This window comes from Xiphophorus maculatus, chromosome 23 (assembly GCF_002775205.1).
Source record: "Xiphophorus maculatus strain JP 163 A chromosome 23, X_maculatus-5.0-male, whole genome shotgun sequence".
Lineage (NCBI taxonomy): Eukaryota > Metazoa > Chordata > Actinopteri > Cyprinodontiformes > Poeciliidae > Xiphophorus > Xiphophorus maculatus.
Genome location: NC_036465.1, coordinates 18,098,793 through 18,117,159, shown reverse-complemented (window position 1 = coordinate 18,117,159; position 18,367 = coordinate 18,098,793). Strand labels below are relative to the sequence as shown.

General features: G+C 37.0%; 1 protein-coding gene across 1 annotated transcript; it reads right to left on the bottom strand.

Annotated features, from left to right (window-relative positions):
* Positions 1-323: 323 nt before the first annotated feature.
* Positions 324-18,291, bottom strand: LOC102235957 (CCR4-NOT transcription complex subunit 6). Its single transcript, XM_005795309.2, has 12 exons — positions 18,214-18,291; positions 17,037-17,158; positions 14,597-14,783; positions 14,291-14,376; positions 14,079-14,183; positions 13,842-13,910; positions 13,221-13,378; positions 9,857-10,011; positions 7,551-7,705; positions 7,106-7,336; positions 5,241-5,443; positions 324-4,810 (listed from the first exon to the last, which is right to left on the bottom strand). Exons 2-12 carry the CDS (start codon positions 17,146-17,148, stop codon positions 4,595-4,597), a joined length of 1,677 nt encoding a protein of 558 aa, XP_005795366.1. The 5' UTR covers positions 17,149-17,158; positions 18,214-18,291; the 3' UTR covers positions 324-4,594.
* Positions 18,292-18,367: the final 76 nt, after the last annotated feature.

Here is an 18,367-nt window from a genome sequence, read left to right as displayed (position 1 = left end):
ACTAGAAATGCACACATTTTAAGATTTTTATTTGTAAAATATTTCCAAAGCCATGTCTTTTCCATTCCACTTAAAAACTAGGCACAAAATTGTGTTGTTTTGTCGAATAAAACCCAACAAAAGGTTTTGGAAATTTAGGTTTCTCACCTGTTGAATCATGAACAAGTTCATTGGGTTTGAGGCCTGATATTTGAGCATCTACTAAAATGCTTAAAAGACTAAAAATGCAACTTAAATGTGTATAATGAATGAAGGCGTAATGCATCCATTGACAAAATGAGCCTTGGAGGAAACAAAATGAGAATGAAAACAGGCAAGACGAGGACAACAGATATAGAATTTATTCCCAATATCCATTGCAAAGAATAGGAGGTGACACAGCTTGAAACAGATAATACAGAATTTATTTTTCAACCAGAAGTAGGAAAATACATAGATAGGTGTAAAGGAAACAAGCAGAACCTGTAGTCAAAAGAAGAAAAAAAAAGTATAATAAAAGAATAAAACTAGTCCAAAGAGAATAAAAAGGACGGCTAAAGGATACAACAGAAAGCATTGTTTACCATTCAGTTGCAGGTTTAAACAGTATGTGTTGATTTGAAAACAGCTGCCTTGATTTCTCATCTGGGTTAATGGACATTCTACAACATTGTGCAAGTGTTCATCTTTTTTTTTTCCTTTTTTGCTGGTATTTTATGAATGGTAAACAATAGTTGGTCCAGTGCATAAACACAGTGACACAGATCAATATATGTACTCAGCTGACTACAGATAGACAATCCTGATCATTGAACAACTACCACTAAAATTGGCAAGGAGATGAGCAAATATACAAAATGGGTGATAAAAGAGAGAGGAAGAGTGGGGGCGGGGGGGGCAAAAGGGTTCAGGTAGGCAAATTTAAGATGCGCAAAACAGTTTTGAAGGATTAAACAGCTACATTTTAAAGATTAAAACAAAATGGCTGAATGTGAAAGTTTCCAGTTATTATTGCCAAGTTTAGCTGATGGAAGGACAAATTAAATGGGATCAGAGAGAAAACGACTGTTTTTCTTACAGCCCTAATTTGCATGAAGATGGAGGTTTCTTTGTTTTTTTTAAATAAGAGAAATAAAAAGGGTTGATTGGTTTAAGAGTTTCCGCTACAACACAACTGTACTACAAGCAGCTTTGGTTTGCACTGTTACAAAAAGATGCAGCCAGCAGACAAAATAACACAAAAACACTAAGCTAAATAAGCCTGAACTAATATAAAGCTTGCAATGTGATGACCCACTAATGACAAATCCAGCTCTAATTTGACAGATCTTTAGAGGAAACAAGAGAAGTAACAAAGAAATAGATTTGTGAATCAATACTATCACTAGCTAGTTTAACAGACTGAACCACTGTAAAGCACAAGATCAGAATGAGGTGGGACTAGAAATACGGGGGGGGAAAAAATAATCACATGACCGGTCTAGCGGCACATCATTAGCATTTGCCGTACAAACACGTTTTTTATTCTTTTGTATATTTTTTTTAACACCCGTCAAAAAGTATTTGCTAATACTGAACTGCAGCAACTAGTAAGACAGCTCTGCTGCCCTAACCTATGGACACCGGCACTCTCCAGCTAGTGCAGAGACTGCCAAAGTAAAGCTGAAAAGCTAAAAAAAAAAAAAAAAAAACATCCGTGTGTCGGGTTTTAACTGATAGTTACTTCCTTCTTGCGACGCATCTTCGGAAACCTTCGACCTCTCCAATCAACCCATCGAGTCAACGTGTCGTGATTTTGACAGAGGATTTGGTTTGTGGTGGAAGGGATAAGAAAAGTCAAAGAAGGGTAAAAACAATGCAGCAGATCATCATCGTCATTGTATAAATCATGATTTACACAAACACCAAAAATTATGTCTTTTTAGAAAGGAAATAAGAAGTACATCTTTTATTCACACTTTTACAAAAAAAAAAAAGGACAAACAAAAAAAAGAAGCTACCCTTTAAATCTACTACAATACTAATGCCATTCAGGAAAGAAAAATCAATTTGGGCACATTGATTTTCACCAAAGGAAAGGGAAAAAACGGGAGGAACAAGAGACAGGGACAAAGTTGACACTTCCCATTTTCTTGCTTATTCGACATAAAAAAGTTCTTGTTGAAGTATAATAAGAGCTGCATTTGAATCGTTTAAGTGCATTTCAAATAATCTCACATTTAACTGATTTCAACTTGTTTTTGAGATGGAACAAATCTGATTAACAGAAACTTGACAGGCTGGCCGTTTTGACAAACAGCAGGAATAAAAAGAACAATGGGCTCTTCCACCCTTTCCAATGCAAAGGCAAGAGGCAGGGGTGGTCCACAAATGGCACTATAGCTGCAATGACAATTGTAGAAAATCTATACAAAAAAAGTGGGGCAAGGGATGTTAAAAAAAATTGAGAAGAGTAGCAGAAAAAGTCTGAGGTTGGATGGTTTATGGTGGTGGTGATGGATAAAAGCTCAGGGCTATTTGTGGCCAGGAAGGGAGATAGGAGGGATCAGGTAATCTGGGGGCAAAAAAAAAACAACAAAAAAAACAATCTGAGTGAATTTATAAAGACGACCCCGCTCATGTTCCGTACAGTGGAGGAGAGGAGGGTGGGTGGAGAAAGCATACCTGATTACTAGAGAGCTCAATGAATAGGAAGGATATACACATCATCATTACATTGTCACATCTCATAAAAAAAATGAAATAAACATTAACAAAAAAAAAAAAAAAAAGGACATAAAATCTTCACAAATGTCTCAACAGTATTTAAAAATAAAAGGAGAGGAGGCTGCTCGAGCGTTCGTCGCATGTAAATAGTGCAAGACAACATCAACTGCTACAGTGAGTACGGGGCGTACGCGCGGGACTTCTCCGTGTTGTGTCGTTTACACTTCGCTTTGGAGCCAGATGAACAGATGCGAATCGGTGCTGCGTGTCGTTTCGTCCAAACCGTCGGCAGCAGCCTGGATCGTTGGCTTTGTTAATAGGCAGAAAGAAACAGGTAAAAAAAAAAAAAATTGACTCCGTCTATTTACATCAAAGCAAATCAGCCTAAACAATACTGATGCGTTACAGTTAATCTCTTGGGAGTGCAAAGAAGTGACAGCGAACGCGGCGAGCAGCCTCCTCTTACGTCTTTTGTACAAGCTGGTAATATTAATTCATCTCAACATTAACTGGATAAAAATTTAGCCATAGTTTACAATACAATCTTCTTTTTTTTCTTAATCTGACCATAATTTACTCTTCGTACAAAAAAATGCCAGAAAACAGGTCTTTTTGTGGTTCATATACAATCATGTAAAGACTGAGTCTAGGTTTCTATTCTGTACAAACACTCGTGAAAAATCACTGCTTCTGTGTGTGAACGTATGGCTGGGGGTGGGGGGAGGAGTCACTACTGGCCTTGGAGACAGTGCTACACATCTGCCTGAAAATTACCTGTGTATGTGTGTGTGTATGTATGTTCGATCTTGCATGAGTGAAGTTGGAGGTCATCTCCTGATAGAGAGAGGAATGCTGGTTTTACTCTTCAGCCATTTTTCGCTCTCTGGGAAAACGCAAATGACGTCAATGAAAAGGTTTGTGAAAGCCCCCCTACCTCCCGTCGCTTAACCGGTTGACCTAGCTCCCTCGCTCCTTGCTCTAAAAAAGGTGATTCTTGGGCCACATGAGCTCCTAAGCACATGACTAGCATAACAACTATACAAGCAGGGGTGAAACTGTTTGCAAACAGGATGGTAGCTGCTCTCAGTTTCTCACTATTTCTCCGAACTGCCGATGTCACATAATTCCGCTTCTTATGCACCAGGACCAGGGGTCAGAGGTGTGGACTATCTTGTAGCACCGCAGGAGGCCGTGACCACACAAAAAGGCCTGAGCACCACAGAATGACAGCAGGAAAGATCCCCTCGGATCAGCTGCGGCGCATCCGCTTGCTGGGATGCTTAGCTAGTCATGAAAAGTTGCTTCTACCCGAAGCCCAAATGTGCGTATCTTGGAGAGACCGAGAATCTACGCCGGCTGCCCAGAGTACAGATGGATAGCGAGCACGAGCCAAACATGGAGGGACTGAGACAGACAAGTCTGCTGTCTTTGCTGGTTTTAGATTTATACAGGGACAGACAGACAGCTCTGCAGCTTCTCAGCTAAATGTCACCCATCCAGCCGCTTTTAAGCTTCCCCATTAAAACCACACAGAGCCTCATGTGATGAATCTGAATGAGCTACCATCCCCTCTAGCCTGAAAGACAGAAAAATAAAAAGTATGCAGGGGTGGGGGTTTGTGAACCAGATGAGAAGAGGGAGTCCAAAACACGTGATACATAAACAGGACTGAACCAAGCAGTTAAAAAAGGACATAAAAAGAAAAAGAAAAAAATCAGAAAGAATAAAAGAAAAATATAGAATATCTATAACATTTTATACGAAATCCCTGTCAGCCAGACCTCACTGTACGAATATTTTACAGGTTGCGTTGTTTTTCGGTCTTCCTCCTCCAGAGGTGGCGGAGGTAAGAGCTGGTAGAGGGGGAAGCTGTGGTCGCAGCTCCCCCTGGTGGCATGGCAGGGTCTCACTACCTGCGTGCAGGCAAGTGCAGCCCATTGACCTGGGAGGGCACATTGGGCAGGAGCAACTCCAGCTGAGCATAGAGGGAGAAGTGGTCAGAGGGGATGTGGGGGTGTGGGCAGCCGCTGACATTGTTCTCTACGAGCCAGTGAGGGTCCAGGGGGCCCAAGATGCCCAACACGTTCAGATGAGGCTTGGAGTAGAAAATATAGTCGATGACACCCTATGAGACAGAAGGATTATAGTGAGCAAATAAAACGCTTTGGGCTGCTCCAGAGTTATACAAATAAACTCACCGCTGGAATTAACATCAATTTGTTTTACTTTTTGTCAGGAATTTCAACCATTTTTTCCATGTAAAGTGGAACGCAACTCTAATGAATTTTAAAAACCAGAATGTACACCCTGTTTGGGTTTTCTCCAACCCAAACAGGTTTAAAATTACACATACAGCCTGAAATACAGACAAAAATTGTCATTTCTCAGCAAGATACAAACAAACACTTTTTGTAGCCACCATCATATTTGTTGCAGCATATTTAATGACTCCTAACGGCAAAAATGGTACCCAATTCTTGGTTTTAAAGAAAAAGGTAAAAGATTAAAGACAAGGGTAAAAAAAGGACAAATTTGTGTTTTATTTATCTAATTACCTTAAAGTCGAAGGTGTAATTGGTGTAAGGCATTAGGCCGTTCTCATAGGCGCTCTTGAGCTTGAAGCCGTGGGTGATCCTGCCATTAGAAGTGCTGTTCTTGCCGTTGCAGTTGAATTTGGTCAGGCTGTCGCTATAGCGAAGCTCCTTGAAATCCTTGTGGGTGCAGTCCACTCCGCCTGTACTCAGGTACTCGACTACACCTGAGGAAAAACATGACGCATAAACTGACACATTTCCCACTGTGCTAGTCTGTTATTTAAATAAAAAATAATAATTTCCATGATAATTTCTTGAATTTTCAATGATCAGGAACTTTTTCTTTTAAATCCAGGCAGACTTTGGGCCGTAAAGTCCAAAGTCCTGGTTTGTTGTTCGTTTGTTGTTTGTGTTTCCAATGACATACAAACTTATATGTTCACGTAAATTATCTCTACTGACTCCTTGGCTCGTCCCTCCTTAAACTACTGCTGCTGTCGTTTCCTGACCTTAGACCTGTACATGTCCTGGATGGAGGGAAAATCAGCCCTGATGATCCACTCTGCTTGTTCTTTTCATCTTGAAAAGAGGAGGTTCCCTACAAGCAGTTTGAGTTGGCTATACTTCGTTTATCTGCATTTCTAATTTCTAACCTAATCTGTCTTAATCCTGGTTTATGCAGTGTAAATAGAGCAAATGTCCCCAGAAGCCAACTTTATTTTGAAAGGTTTACCACAGTTAAAAGAAAACATAGCTTACCTCTTCCAGAAATACAATACCAAATATATATTTCTTACAAGTTGAGTATAAATTGTTTTGTTTAAAACAGAAAACAATAATGGATTGAATGGAATTATACTAATATAATAATTATATTATATTATATATAATGGAAGTTTTTAAGTCCAGCAAATGTTTCCTTTCAGTTATTCTGCTTGGTCTAACCAGACCTCTAGACTGACTTCTTGCACTGGGGCCTTTTTTCTTAGGAGCACCAGAAGAAACAGTAGATGCACCCAAATCTTCAACTGCATCAAATTTAACTTCAAAGTTTTATATATATATTTTTTTGTTATTACTGTCCATAAAGGTAATATTGATTCATAAATGATCTAGTTAGTTATCTAGTAAACATAAAGATATTTTTTTGAATCAGAATTGCACAAGACTGGATATCATCAAGATAACATAAATTAAAATTTAAAGGAAGAAACAGAAGAAAATCTAAATGAGTCCAAATGTTTCAACACTCCTGAAAAGCTCATGAACATATCAAACGGAACATCTTGCTACCGTCAAAACATTTTTAGGTGGAAGAATTATGTCAGACTTAGTAAACTTAGTAAAGAGTTGTTCTTCTGCAATATTGTGGGCAACGTTAAACTTTATTATCATTCTTCCCTGCTGGTCTGCTGCTGCCTGCAGCTTAAAGGGGAAAACATGGGGAGGGCGATGCATGTAATGCGTTTTATAGATGCTTTGTGCCTTTTCAGCATTTTAATCCAAAACTGTGTTTATGACTGGTTCATTAACATACAATTTGATAAATTGTGAATGCAGACGTGGGGTTAAGTGCATTCACTCATGGGTGACACTCACACCCTTGAGAAGGTGCAAGCGCCAGAACACATTTTGAATGAGCGAGCGTAAAAATTTATAAGCAAGCACCACAAATTATTGCTTGTTGAAATATATACATCAATCTCACTGCGCGCTCTGAAGGGTGGCACAAATACAAAGCCATATTTAGCAGCGCAATATGGCGCTACCAGAAAGAAAAGGCAGTTTTTGAATGAAAGCTTTGGGATCTTACGCCGATCAATTAAAAACACCCACATCCCCATAATTATAATGGTCATATAAAACTGTTGCTCTCGCCTACTTACCAGAGTCAGGTAAGGAGTTGAGGTCAGCACACAGCACCAGTGGAATGGCATTGGTCTCACCAGAGGTGGACAGCTTGAAGCTGCGTGTTGCCTTGTCCACGATATTCTTCACCTCTGACAGGAACATCATGGTCTGGACCAACTTGACATCCGAGTACTCGGGATCCCAGTGCATGTGGGCGTTTGCCACCAGCAGGAGCTGCTTGTCCAGGCCGTGGAGTGACTTACCAGCTAAAAAGATCAATCACGAGCATATTTACAACATGTTCTTATAACAGAAAATACATTTTTATGCATCATAGGCCTCTTTAAACTACAATAGTTTGAGTTATAGACAAAAGCCACATAAGGATCAATAGTAAAAAGCAAATCTAAGACATAGGAGGTCAAAATATGCAAGAATTCAAATAATAAAGATGAGGGGGAAAAAAACAAAACTACTCACAAGACATTTCCATCATCTCTTTGCGGACTTCAAGCAATACAGCTACTCCGATGTTGTCCTTGGTCATCACCCTGTTCAGCATCGCCTCTGAGCCCTCGGAGTTAGCCATGGCCAGCTGGTTGAACTCCACTGTGTGCTTCTGCACAGCGCTGAATCTAGAGTGAAAGGAAGAAATAAAAATATTTTGAAGGCAATTGGAAGAATAAATGGTTTTTAAAACCAAGTACATCTCTTACGGTATGTTGTAAAAGGATGCAATTCAGGTCACTGACAAAGAAAAAATATGAAAATTTCAACTTTGCTTTAAATGGGAGCTCAAAATGATTCATAAGGGCTTTTTTCTCCAAATACTTTTGAACATGTTTTGAAAGGAGAAAAGCCTTTGGTTGGCTCTCAATGGATTAATTACTTCTTAACGTACAAGATTTTTAAAATGTGTCAAGTATCAAAATAAGATATAAATAGAGGTCTGTGTGCTCTTCAAGCTCAGGTATTGGCAGCAGCAGAGTAGAAAAAGATACAGAATCGACTGCTGATGAGCCAGAAAAAATAGATAAATTTAATGATGCTTTTCTTTTTAAAGCTGTTGAATGCTAACACGTTTGTTTAACACCAGAGTTGGGTAGAGAGCCCAAAAATTGTACTGAGGTATGAGTGGCACAGCTGTTTGAAACTTTTTACTCAAGTAAAAGTAAATAGTTTCAATTCAAGAAATTACTCAATAGGAAAAAAGTATTTGGTATAAGTGCTGCTTAAATTCTGAATAACTGATAAGAACCTCTGACTTAACATTTAAAAATGTCAGACAGACAAACAGCATAAAATTAACGCGCAAACTTTGATATTTTGAAGACAAATTAAATTTTTTTTATACAATTTTGAAGTACTGTGTAGTAAAACTACTCTTACAATTATTTTCTTCCCAAAAACTTGCTCAAGTGAATGTAAAGTAATGTAACTGCTCACCTCTGCTCCCCATATGTATGCAGTTAATATGTCGACTTTATGCAGAAGCTCAAATTATTTTTACTTCATCTTGCTTACAAAATTACATTTAATATTTGTGAACTCACTGCGAATGCCTAAATTAATTAACTTTTAACAAGACAAATGCCTAGCGACGCTCCTGCAGGCGCCGTTACTACGTGGTGAGTCTGTCCACTAAACCAGGCTGTTCCAAAGCAGGATGAGCAGGAATCACAAAAATGATCGGAGCGCCTTTATTTCTTACCCGATTTCTATAAACATGGCTTAAATTAAAGCTGAGAAAATTCCTGATGTTTGTAACTATTCTCCCTTGATATAAATCTATAAGCGGTTTGGTTTCTATCAAGATACAAGAGAGGACTAAGCAAATTCCTCCATCCTATTTGATGATTATGTTCAAACAAAGGAGGCAATTAGTTCAGTTTTTGTCATTTATTAAGGTTTAAAAATTACAGCAGCTGCAGAGCGTCACAGCAATGGGACAATAGGCTGCAAAAAAGTTGTAAAACAACTTCAAACCATTTATATTCTGCTTTTCCTTGCTTAGTGTCGGCACGCAAACCCATTGATATGACAACCGCCACAACATCTTCGTTAACCCGCAGAGAAGAGTAATATTTTGACTGTAGCTAACTTCCTGCTTTTGAAACTGTCTCTAGTCAGGTTGCATTCAGACAGGTTTTCTACGGTTTTAGGGTCCACTTCAACAGGACCGAGACCTAGGTTTTTAGGCGGATCAGAGTTCGATTTTCAAGTCCGTTTTGGAATTCAAATTTGCATTCAGACCTCCCCAAAAACTCGGACTTTCTAGACAAACGGATTAGAGTCTAATTCAGGACTCTAATCCTGGGTTGGTCTGAATACACCCTTAATGTTTAACACAAATATGTTCTCCTCTGTAGTTGTGTTGTGACTGAACCAGGACTTATTTTTGTTAATTTCTTCTTTGGTTTAATCATATTTACATTTGGAAGTTTTATGTTGTTTTATTTATTAGCACAAATATAATGAGCTTAATTAGACTTATACTTGTTTTCCCAGATACGGCACCGCACGTGTATGTAATTCATAACTTGAAAACCTGTTGACATTTCATTCCAAATTGTGTCAGAATGCCAAGACTAAAGGTATAAAAAAATAATTCAAGTTGAAAAGAAAAATGCTGATTTTTTTTTTCTCCTCAAAAAGAAAGAAATCTATTGTTCCATAGATTTCTTTAAATATTCTGACAGCCCAAGTTCTGGGCTGAAAAAAGATTGAAGACTTTTTTTCAATCTATATTTCCAGCACCTTACAGGAATAATGTTGGCATTACTTACTTTTCTGTTTTGAAGAAGATTGCACATCCGTCCACATGTTTACGATCCGACTCGGACATCGTTCTAGCTCGTGACTTTGGACTGAAGAGCCCGTCGTATCCCTGCTCTTTCAACTCTGGCAAGAAGAAATTGAAGTACTGCTCCGTTTCCACTTCCTGCAAATTAACAAGATAAAACAAATTGCTAATAGGATGGTGCACATTTCTGAAACACCAAACAAATCCATCTGTTTATTAAATGTTAGCTACAGCATGTTTTACTGAGATATTACTATATATTGAAACATGTTAAAAAATTATTCAACAACTGTCAACAAATGTGAACAATATATTTGTAGTGAAATTACATTATTTAAGGAAGAAAATCATCTAGCTCTTGCAAAGTGTTACGATGGCAATGGAGCAGAGACACCAATATCTGGGGGGAAATAATTAAGGCATATCCTCCATTTAACAATTCTTCAGATTTACTTTGGGACAACAATGTTTTAATTTTACAATATTGTTTTGCTATTTGGAAACAAAAAAAATACTGTATTGTGTTGTACAAACTGTGTATATACTTCATTGCATAAATGTGAATAACTTTGTAATCCCTTTGTCTAGTTAGTGTATTCCAAGTTTGAGCTCCTATATAAAGAAACGGCTAGGCGATTTCTCCCTCTCTTTGTGGTAAATAGTTATAATCTCAAATAGATCTCATGTAAGTTTAAACACCTGATTGTGTGTGTTTTATAGTTCTTAGAAAAAGGAACCACAACCTGGGCAACATGACTATGTTAGTTGGTAGATTATTACAATGCGTCCATAATCTGCTGCAGCAGAAACATCACAGGATTGTCTGGAGGTCAAATTCTATTCATTGTAGTTCTAAGCTCTCGCTCTGACCTTAGTTTGATTTCTCCTTTTTCCTTCAGCTTCATGAAATAACTTGTGATACGGGGAAGAATTTGTTACTTATCTTCATAATTACGCTGAAGACAAAATCCTACTAACTAACTAGGATTTAGTTAGTATTAACATAAAATAAAATGCATAAAAACCATATTTAGTTATGACACTAGTAAAAGCTTCAGATTTTTTGATTGCCCATTAAACACATTGTCTCAAACGGAAGCAGAAGACGTTGCCTAAACTAAGGTGGGGAAATTTCACCACCCAAAGAGCATGAACTGTTAAATCTCACTAAACTACACAAAGAAAACGTCAAAAGTGTTTTTTCTTTTATTCTCACTGCAGGGAGAAGAAACAGCAGTCAACGTTAGCTAAAAGGTAGCTGTAGTGTTTAGTAGAGTTGTGCAAAAACACTGATATATAACAACCCTGATTTTGTTGAAGATGATGTGAAAGACTACTGAGGTCACAGAAGATAATTACACTATGATCCAGCTGCTAATGACGTTTCTAAAAGTTACTGATTTGATAGATTTAGCTCACAGACCTTTTAGTTCATTTCCTGGTAGATGAATGTACAAAGTAATAGGTGCTGTGTGTTTATTTCAGAAATTGTACCTACCTATATTTATGAAATATAACAATTAGATTTTTCTGTGATCGTATACATTAAACCTTAAAAATGAACAGGGTGTAATTTTTTTCCCCATCTTTTACAAGTTCTGTAGCAACAATTCATCTGCCCAGGTCACTGATGTGCTCTACTGCCTAAGGCGGTGGTTGGGTGGAGTCCATCCCAGCAGACACAAAGAACAAGAGGAACGGTGCATAAAGGTCCATTACATGAGTCCCACGGAAGTTTATATACTTTTCACAAACTTGAATAGATATTTACAATAAGCAAATATTTGCTTATTTACATTACATTTGCATGTAATAATGTTACATGCAAATGTCTGGACCAGGAAACCAGCTAAAATCTGCACAGAAAGGTCAGAGCTAACCAGCAAACCTGAATGCAGCTTTTTCAAACTCAGAGAACAATATTAAACCCCAGTTGACATTGGCAGATGGAAACAGAAAACTACACGCAGCATTTACATATCCTAATCAAGTGGCTGCTTATGGAACGTAATTAAGCTATAATTACAATAATTCAAAACCATCTGGGTACAGAAGAATATGGCTCTTTATAAACCCCAAAGAATCTGAGAAATTTACAGGAGCAGGAATCGTCACCTAACAGAGTGGTGAGGAGTAAAAATCTTTATCCCATGAAAAAAGCCAAAATGTCATCAGAAATCACACAAAGAAAAGTTTTAGTAAAGTGTCTCAAACTGAATGCCAACTTAAATTTTTATGCTGATATTATGTGAAGACTCATCACTTAACACAATTACTAAACATTGAAATTGCACAATATCATTCAAGTTTACTTTGAAAAAAGTTCAATAGTTTTTAGTTAAAAACCTTCACAGTTTTGTAATCAATAAAAATAAAACTCAGACTTTATTCAAACTAATATGATCCACAACAAAAATATGTACTTTCAAACAAAGATGTTTCAACCAGTGGGTAAAAAGGCATATACTGCCATAACTACCTTTACTTACAATAAGTAAAATGTTTACTTTCATTAGATTTCTTAACTTCATTAGAACTCATTACCAACAACAAAGTCACTGTATGAATATCACACGATCTACTGGAAATTAGTGGGACACATAAGTGACACTTTAATACTAACGTCAAGCTAGTGCCTGGATGGATCGTCTTTGCTTTCAAAACTGCCTCAACCCTTCATGCCATAAATTCACCGTGTCAGAAATATTCCTATATTTTGATCCGTATCAACATGACAGAATTACAGATCCTTGCAGATTTGTTGGCTGAATATTCATAAAACTAATTTCCCATTCCACAACTTAATTTACCGTTCAACATACATAAATTTAACAAAGAACCGCTTGCAGAGGCGTGCCTAATAAAGTGTCAGGTGAGTGTGGAGTGATTTACAGGAAAAGCTTATTTTTAAGCAGATTGTTTGAACAATAAAACAAAGAAAAGGGTTTTGGGTACATTCATTTTTCAAGTTATTCCAGTCAGGTATTAATCATCAAGCAACACAGCTTTCTAAGTAACTGAGTGAAAATCTTTTCTCTCATTCTAACAACAATGATTGATCTATTCATTCCCTACTGTCTAGTTCCATTAAATCCAGAGGGTTATTGTAAAAATATATTTTACAATAGCGAGGTACACTATCTGACTTGTATGTGATGTTTTACTAAGGGTGTTATTTTGAGCAGAAACTCTTGCATAAGGCACCACATCATGTTAGTGTAATCATATGATGTAGGGGCAAAATTGTATCTTTTCACAAAAAGATGCTTTTAAAAACTTTTTGGTATTAATTTAATGAACAAAACAAACAACTTTCTGAACTTTAAGTATCCTTTATTTTTTCTTACCTGCAAACTGATGATGTCTGCGTTGCAGCCTAGGATTTCCTGCATGATAGATTTCTTCCTGTACTCCCAGTTCAGAGCCCAGGAGGGGCAGTAGCCGTACAGCTGTCGTGTGGCATACTTATCGCACAGCACATTGTAACACATAACTGAGAACAGTGCTATGAAAGGGAAACAGAAACCAAAAGAAATGCACTTAGTTGAACAGAAATGTCATATGTTGCTGATTTATACAGAAAATAAGAAAACCTCTGTAGCTTTAAATTCTGCCATAAAACAGAGTTGCTCAATTTAGCCAGAAAATGTTAAATATTAGTATGATAATGTCTTACTACAAGGAAATTGAAAAATTGACTTTGTTATTTTGTTTGTTTAAAATGAAATATAGAAGTAAAACTCTTAACATTCACTTTGACATTTATATATCAGCCTTATTTTTGTGATACATTTTCAACAGCAACAAACTATCAAGGTTTGTTGCTGTTGAAAATAACCTGATTTTGCGTCAACATGTATAAAATGTAAGAAAGGGGAAAAAACAAAAACAGTAATAAAATGAAACAAAGGAATAAAAAACATTTCTAACATTTGTTTAAAGTTACGGTGTGTGTACATCAGCCTTACTTGCTGGACGTGTTCGGTCTGGTTCCTGGAGCGAGATCCATGACCTGGCTGGTGGCTGCTCTGTTGGTACTGTGGAAAAGTAGAAAAACAGGTCAATATAAAAAAGTTGAAGTGTTTAAATTTTGCTTTTGAATGCATACATTTGACATATTTTTTATGCACATAATATCACAGAAGAAAACCAAAAACACACTCCTGGCTCCAGTCTCGGGTTAGCAGAGGATGCTAAGTACTCACTGCGCTTAATAGCCCCTGCCAGATTGTCTAACAAGTAGCTGAGCAGTCTCCGTGTGCCATCAGGTTCCTGATAGAGGCTCATAATTTCTTGTGCAAGTGGGTTTCCTGGAAAGGAAGAGATAATCAGCCTGTATCAAGCACCAAAAAAAAAAAAAAACAGGATTTAAGGCCTTAAAAAAAAATAAAAATAAAAACTTGTGCAAGCCACTTACCTTTTAACCCCAGTGTCTGTAACTGAAAAAGTTTTCCCAATTCAAACGGGAGAACTCGCAACTGGTTGTTATTTAAAAGCAATTCCCTGCAGAGGACAAATAAGATATGTATATATATTAAAAAAAAACATATTATCTTGAAAACAGTTTACCACACTCCCTGTGTTAAGATTTGGACCAAAACCTTCATACTTCTCAGCATTTATGTAATTAAATAATAAACAGAGTCCAAATGCACAGGCAACTTGTGGTGGCTGCCCTCATTATCTCTGCACTAATTGCATTATGTAACCTGGCATCACTGACCTGAGAGACACCATGTTGCCGAGCTCTGCCGGCAGGCTCCTGATCTTGTTGGATGAGAGATCCAGGTACACCAGGTTGTGTAGTTTGGCAATGTCTGGCGGGATGCGTGACAGAGAGTTGTCACTGAGGTGCAGGGCAGTGAGGTGGGTGAGAGACCACAGGGCGGTGCTGAGACTCCTTACTCGGCCTGAAGAGAAAACAAAAAGCAAAGACAAAAATGTAAATGCATTTAATGTGTCTTAAATCTTGTTTGGACACAATTATACATTTTTCAAAAAAAAGGAGGAACTTTACTTCATAACTTAAGATTACTATAATAAAAATAATGGAAAAAAACACTATAAATATTCTAAGACACTCCACAAAACAAGCAGGTCAAAGTTGTGTCTTAGATTAAATTATAAATAACCCACTTCTCATTGTCCTCTCCTGACCTACCAATCAACCTACAAATTGATGTTGGATATTGGCAGATGTGACTCAATCATTATAGAGCACCTAAAAAAATTAAGCAATTATTTTTTTTGCAATGAGGCCATACTTCCCCAGTAAATAAGTAATGTTTGCTAAAACAAGCATCTGGACATTTATTACACTAAGATTTTAGTTGAGATCTTTGGGAACACTGTAATGGTCCATGGTGGTATTATCTGCACAAGCAGGTTTTGCAGGTTAAACCTAAAGGCCAGATGCTGGACTTTGAAACATCAAATCAGAAGGATAATACAGCATTTGGAGAAATGGTTTTGCTCCCCGGTCTTTAAAAACAGACACATATGCAGTAAAGCTAACTTTTCTGTTTACACACAAACTCAGATTCACACGGAAAAATTGGTTATGAAACAAGTTTTTGTAGCGTAACTACCATTATAAATATTTACCATGACAACCCACCTCCCCCAAAATAATAATAAAAAAATCTCCTGAGCAATTTCTTGGTAAGAGTTTTCATCAATATGGAGTTTTGTGTCAGATAAACAACCAGAGCAGATGGCACTCAATACCTCTACAAAAGACACACAGGCAGGCATTGAAATTTAAATATTTTTCTTATTCTCATAATATGCCACATAATCATTTTTATGACAATAATGCAGCATATGGGAAAGCAAAGACCATCAATCACATAACCAGCAAACAGCCCAGATCTCATTCTCCTTTAGGACTTTTGGTGAAAATCGAAGGTAAAGGGGATTACAAGACTCCATCTGAGAATGCTGGAACATGACTGATGAAAAATCATTTCATCAGTGAATTTCAAGTGTTTATGGTTCAGAACTTGACTTTTTCCCCTAAAGATCAAATGATCATATTATTTACCTTCTTGATTTAAAAAAAATTTGATACTTTTTTTCCAAACTATTAAAAGAGTTTTGTGTTGCATTTGTTTTTACAACAATAAATTAAAACTCACTGAACAGCCTCCAGCAGCAACAATTCTGTATTATTTTCATAATGTAAAATAAGCAATAAAATCATAACATTTTATGTTGACATATTAATGGAAAACATTTTAGTATGACAAAGATTGGGGTTTATATATACATGTTCTATTGATTACAAAACATATATAAATAACATCAGTGATGTTATTAGAGGGCTTTTGCCCTCTAATGCGTTCATCGAGGATTATGGTACCAACTGTGACTTCTACTGAAAAACGTTTTATTGGCTAATTTGGTATGAAATTTTGAGATTTCCTGATGATAACAGGAACAAATTCTGTATTTCGCTCATGATTTTTTTTTAAGTTTCGGTTTGGCAAAATTGTGTTCAAATTTACATAAATGGAATGGAATGTATTAAAGCAACTTCTGTGTGTGCCAGGTAATGTTTTCAGTTACCTTAATAAGAAAAAATAAAACTGATTTGAGATATTAGTTCATTAATTTGATGGTATTGGACAGATGTTCAATACCATCCATAAATGGACATAATTTAGACAATGTTAGGATCAATTAAACTGTTTACATTGAATACACACTGAATAGCTTTTTGTATATTGCAGAATATTCTGTTGCTTTTGATCAAAAGAAGAAAATATTGTGCAGTAACAAATATGAATTTTATGTTGAATAATGGGGCTATTACATGTCAGCTCACCTTAGATCCTCTAAAGTAAATGGGACATAAACAATCACATTTTTACTTTTCATATTGTGTGGCTATCAAAATGTTTCATCACACATTCCTGGAATTATGTTGTGTATTTAAATCTTCTTAGTCATAATCCTTTGTTTTGACACAAGTGTTGAAAATACAGCCAAGAAATCAACTGACAAAAAAAATGATTTGCTAATGACAAGAACAATACATTTAACTGAGAAACAATTAAAACCCTCAGTCTTAAAGGTTGCAGACAGAATAAAGGTTTTCCAGGCGGAAGCATAAAACAATCACAGCAAGATTCTCTGCATTTCCTACAGGAGAAGACACTTACCACTAATTTCCAGCTCAGCCCAGTATGACTTCTTCCCATTTGCTGCCTCCTCGCTAGACATAATTGTGTACATCCGCCTGGGATCCGGCGGGTCATATTTTTCCTTGGGCATTCCTATAACACTACAGAAATCGTGTGTAATAAAGCTGTCAGTGGTAAATATAAAAAGTCCGTCAAAATGCAATAAATTGCAAGACATAGCCTATCGTTTTGGCCTGAAACTATAGTTCAGTAACCCCATCTACAGGATGATGTGGCTGTCAATTTTATTATTCAACAAATCTGCAGACAAATGTCAACACTTAATAAAACCGTTCAAAAATGTTATCAAGATCGTGATCTACCTGTGCACCAGAAGCAATAATAATAATAATAATAAGTAAAACGTGCCACAGATTGCTAGAAAGACTGATTTCTTTGTTGTTACATAAGTTAAAAACGGAACACCTAGAGAATACATTATAGAATCTTCCCGCCAGATTTAGAAAAACGGCAATTTTACAACAAAACGAGGTTTTGTTCTGGATAAAATAAAAAACTCGACAGCTATAAAGCCAAGACAAACAACGCTACTCTCACCGATTGTTCCCCTCGGTGACGCTAACTGATTAGCCTAGCTTAACCTAAATTGGCAGCTATCGGACTACATAACAAAGCCAGATCCCCAACTACCTCGCAGACTAGCAATCTGGTGAAAAGGCCAACTTGAATTAGTATTAAATCTCAGTTACCATAGTCCGAAGCCCTTTCGAAAAACGTCAAAAATAATATGCTGGATAAATTTGAAAATATAGTGTGCACTTGTTGTTTACATAATGGCAAAGCACTGAATTGCGCATAAACACAAGGCCACGAATACACGCAAAACACCACTGTCGCCTATTTTTCTTTCAAAAACAATAATTGCTAATAAATGAAAGAAGAAGAAAAAACACCTGCGCTCTTAAAACAGGCCCGAAACGATTAACTTGCAAGCAACTGCGGGCTATTTAGCTTAGCCTGGCTAGCCTACAAGCTAAAAGCTAACACCTCAATTATTTGAAGCTGACCGAGTTCCTATTGAAATACTTTGTTACACGAAGGGAGAGCTGTGTACATTAAAGACAAAGATGTTTGACGAGATGAGAAAAAATATCTTTACATGAACACGAGTACAACACAGAGGGTTTCATTTTACCTGCAAGAGCATACCAAATCGCGAGGACGACTGCGTGTTCTCTTTTGTTTTCTAGCTACTTCTTCCCCGTTTCCGCTGCTGTATCATGGCGACTGTAAGGATTTTTTTTTTCTCTCGCTCGATAACAGCGCTGCATCCTATTGGCTGCCGTCTA

Coding starts and splice junctions, on each gene's coding strand:
- LOC102235957 (XM_005795309.2), bottom strand. CDS start 17,148: ATGCCCAAGGAAAAATATGACCCGCCGGATCCCAGGCGGATGTACACA. Junction 13,379..13,841: donor AGACCGAACACGTCCAGCAA/GTAAGGCTGATG, acceptor TCCCTTTCATAG/CACTGTTCTCAGTTATGTGT. Junction 7,706..9,856: donor ATCTTCTTCAAAACAGAAAA/GTAAGTAATGCC, acceptor CTTTCACTCTAG/ATTCAGCGCTGTGCAGAAGC.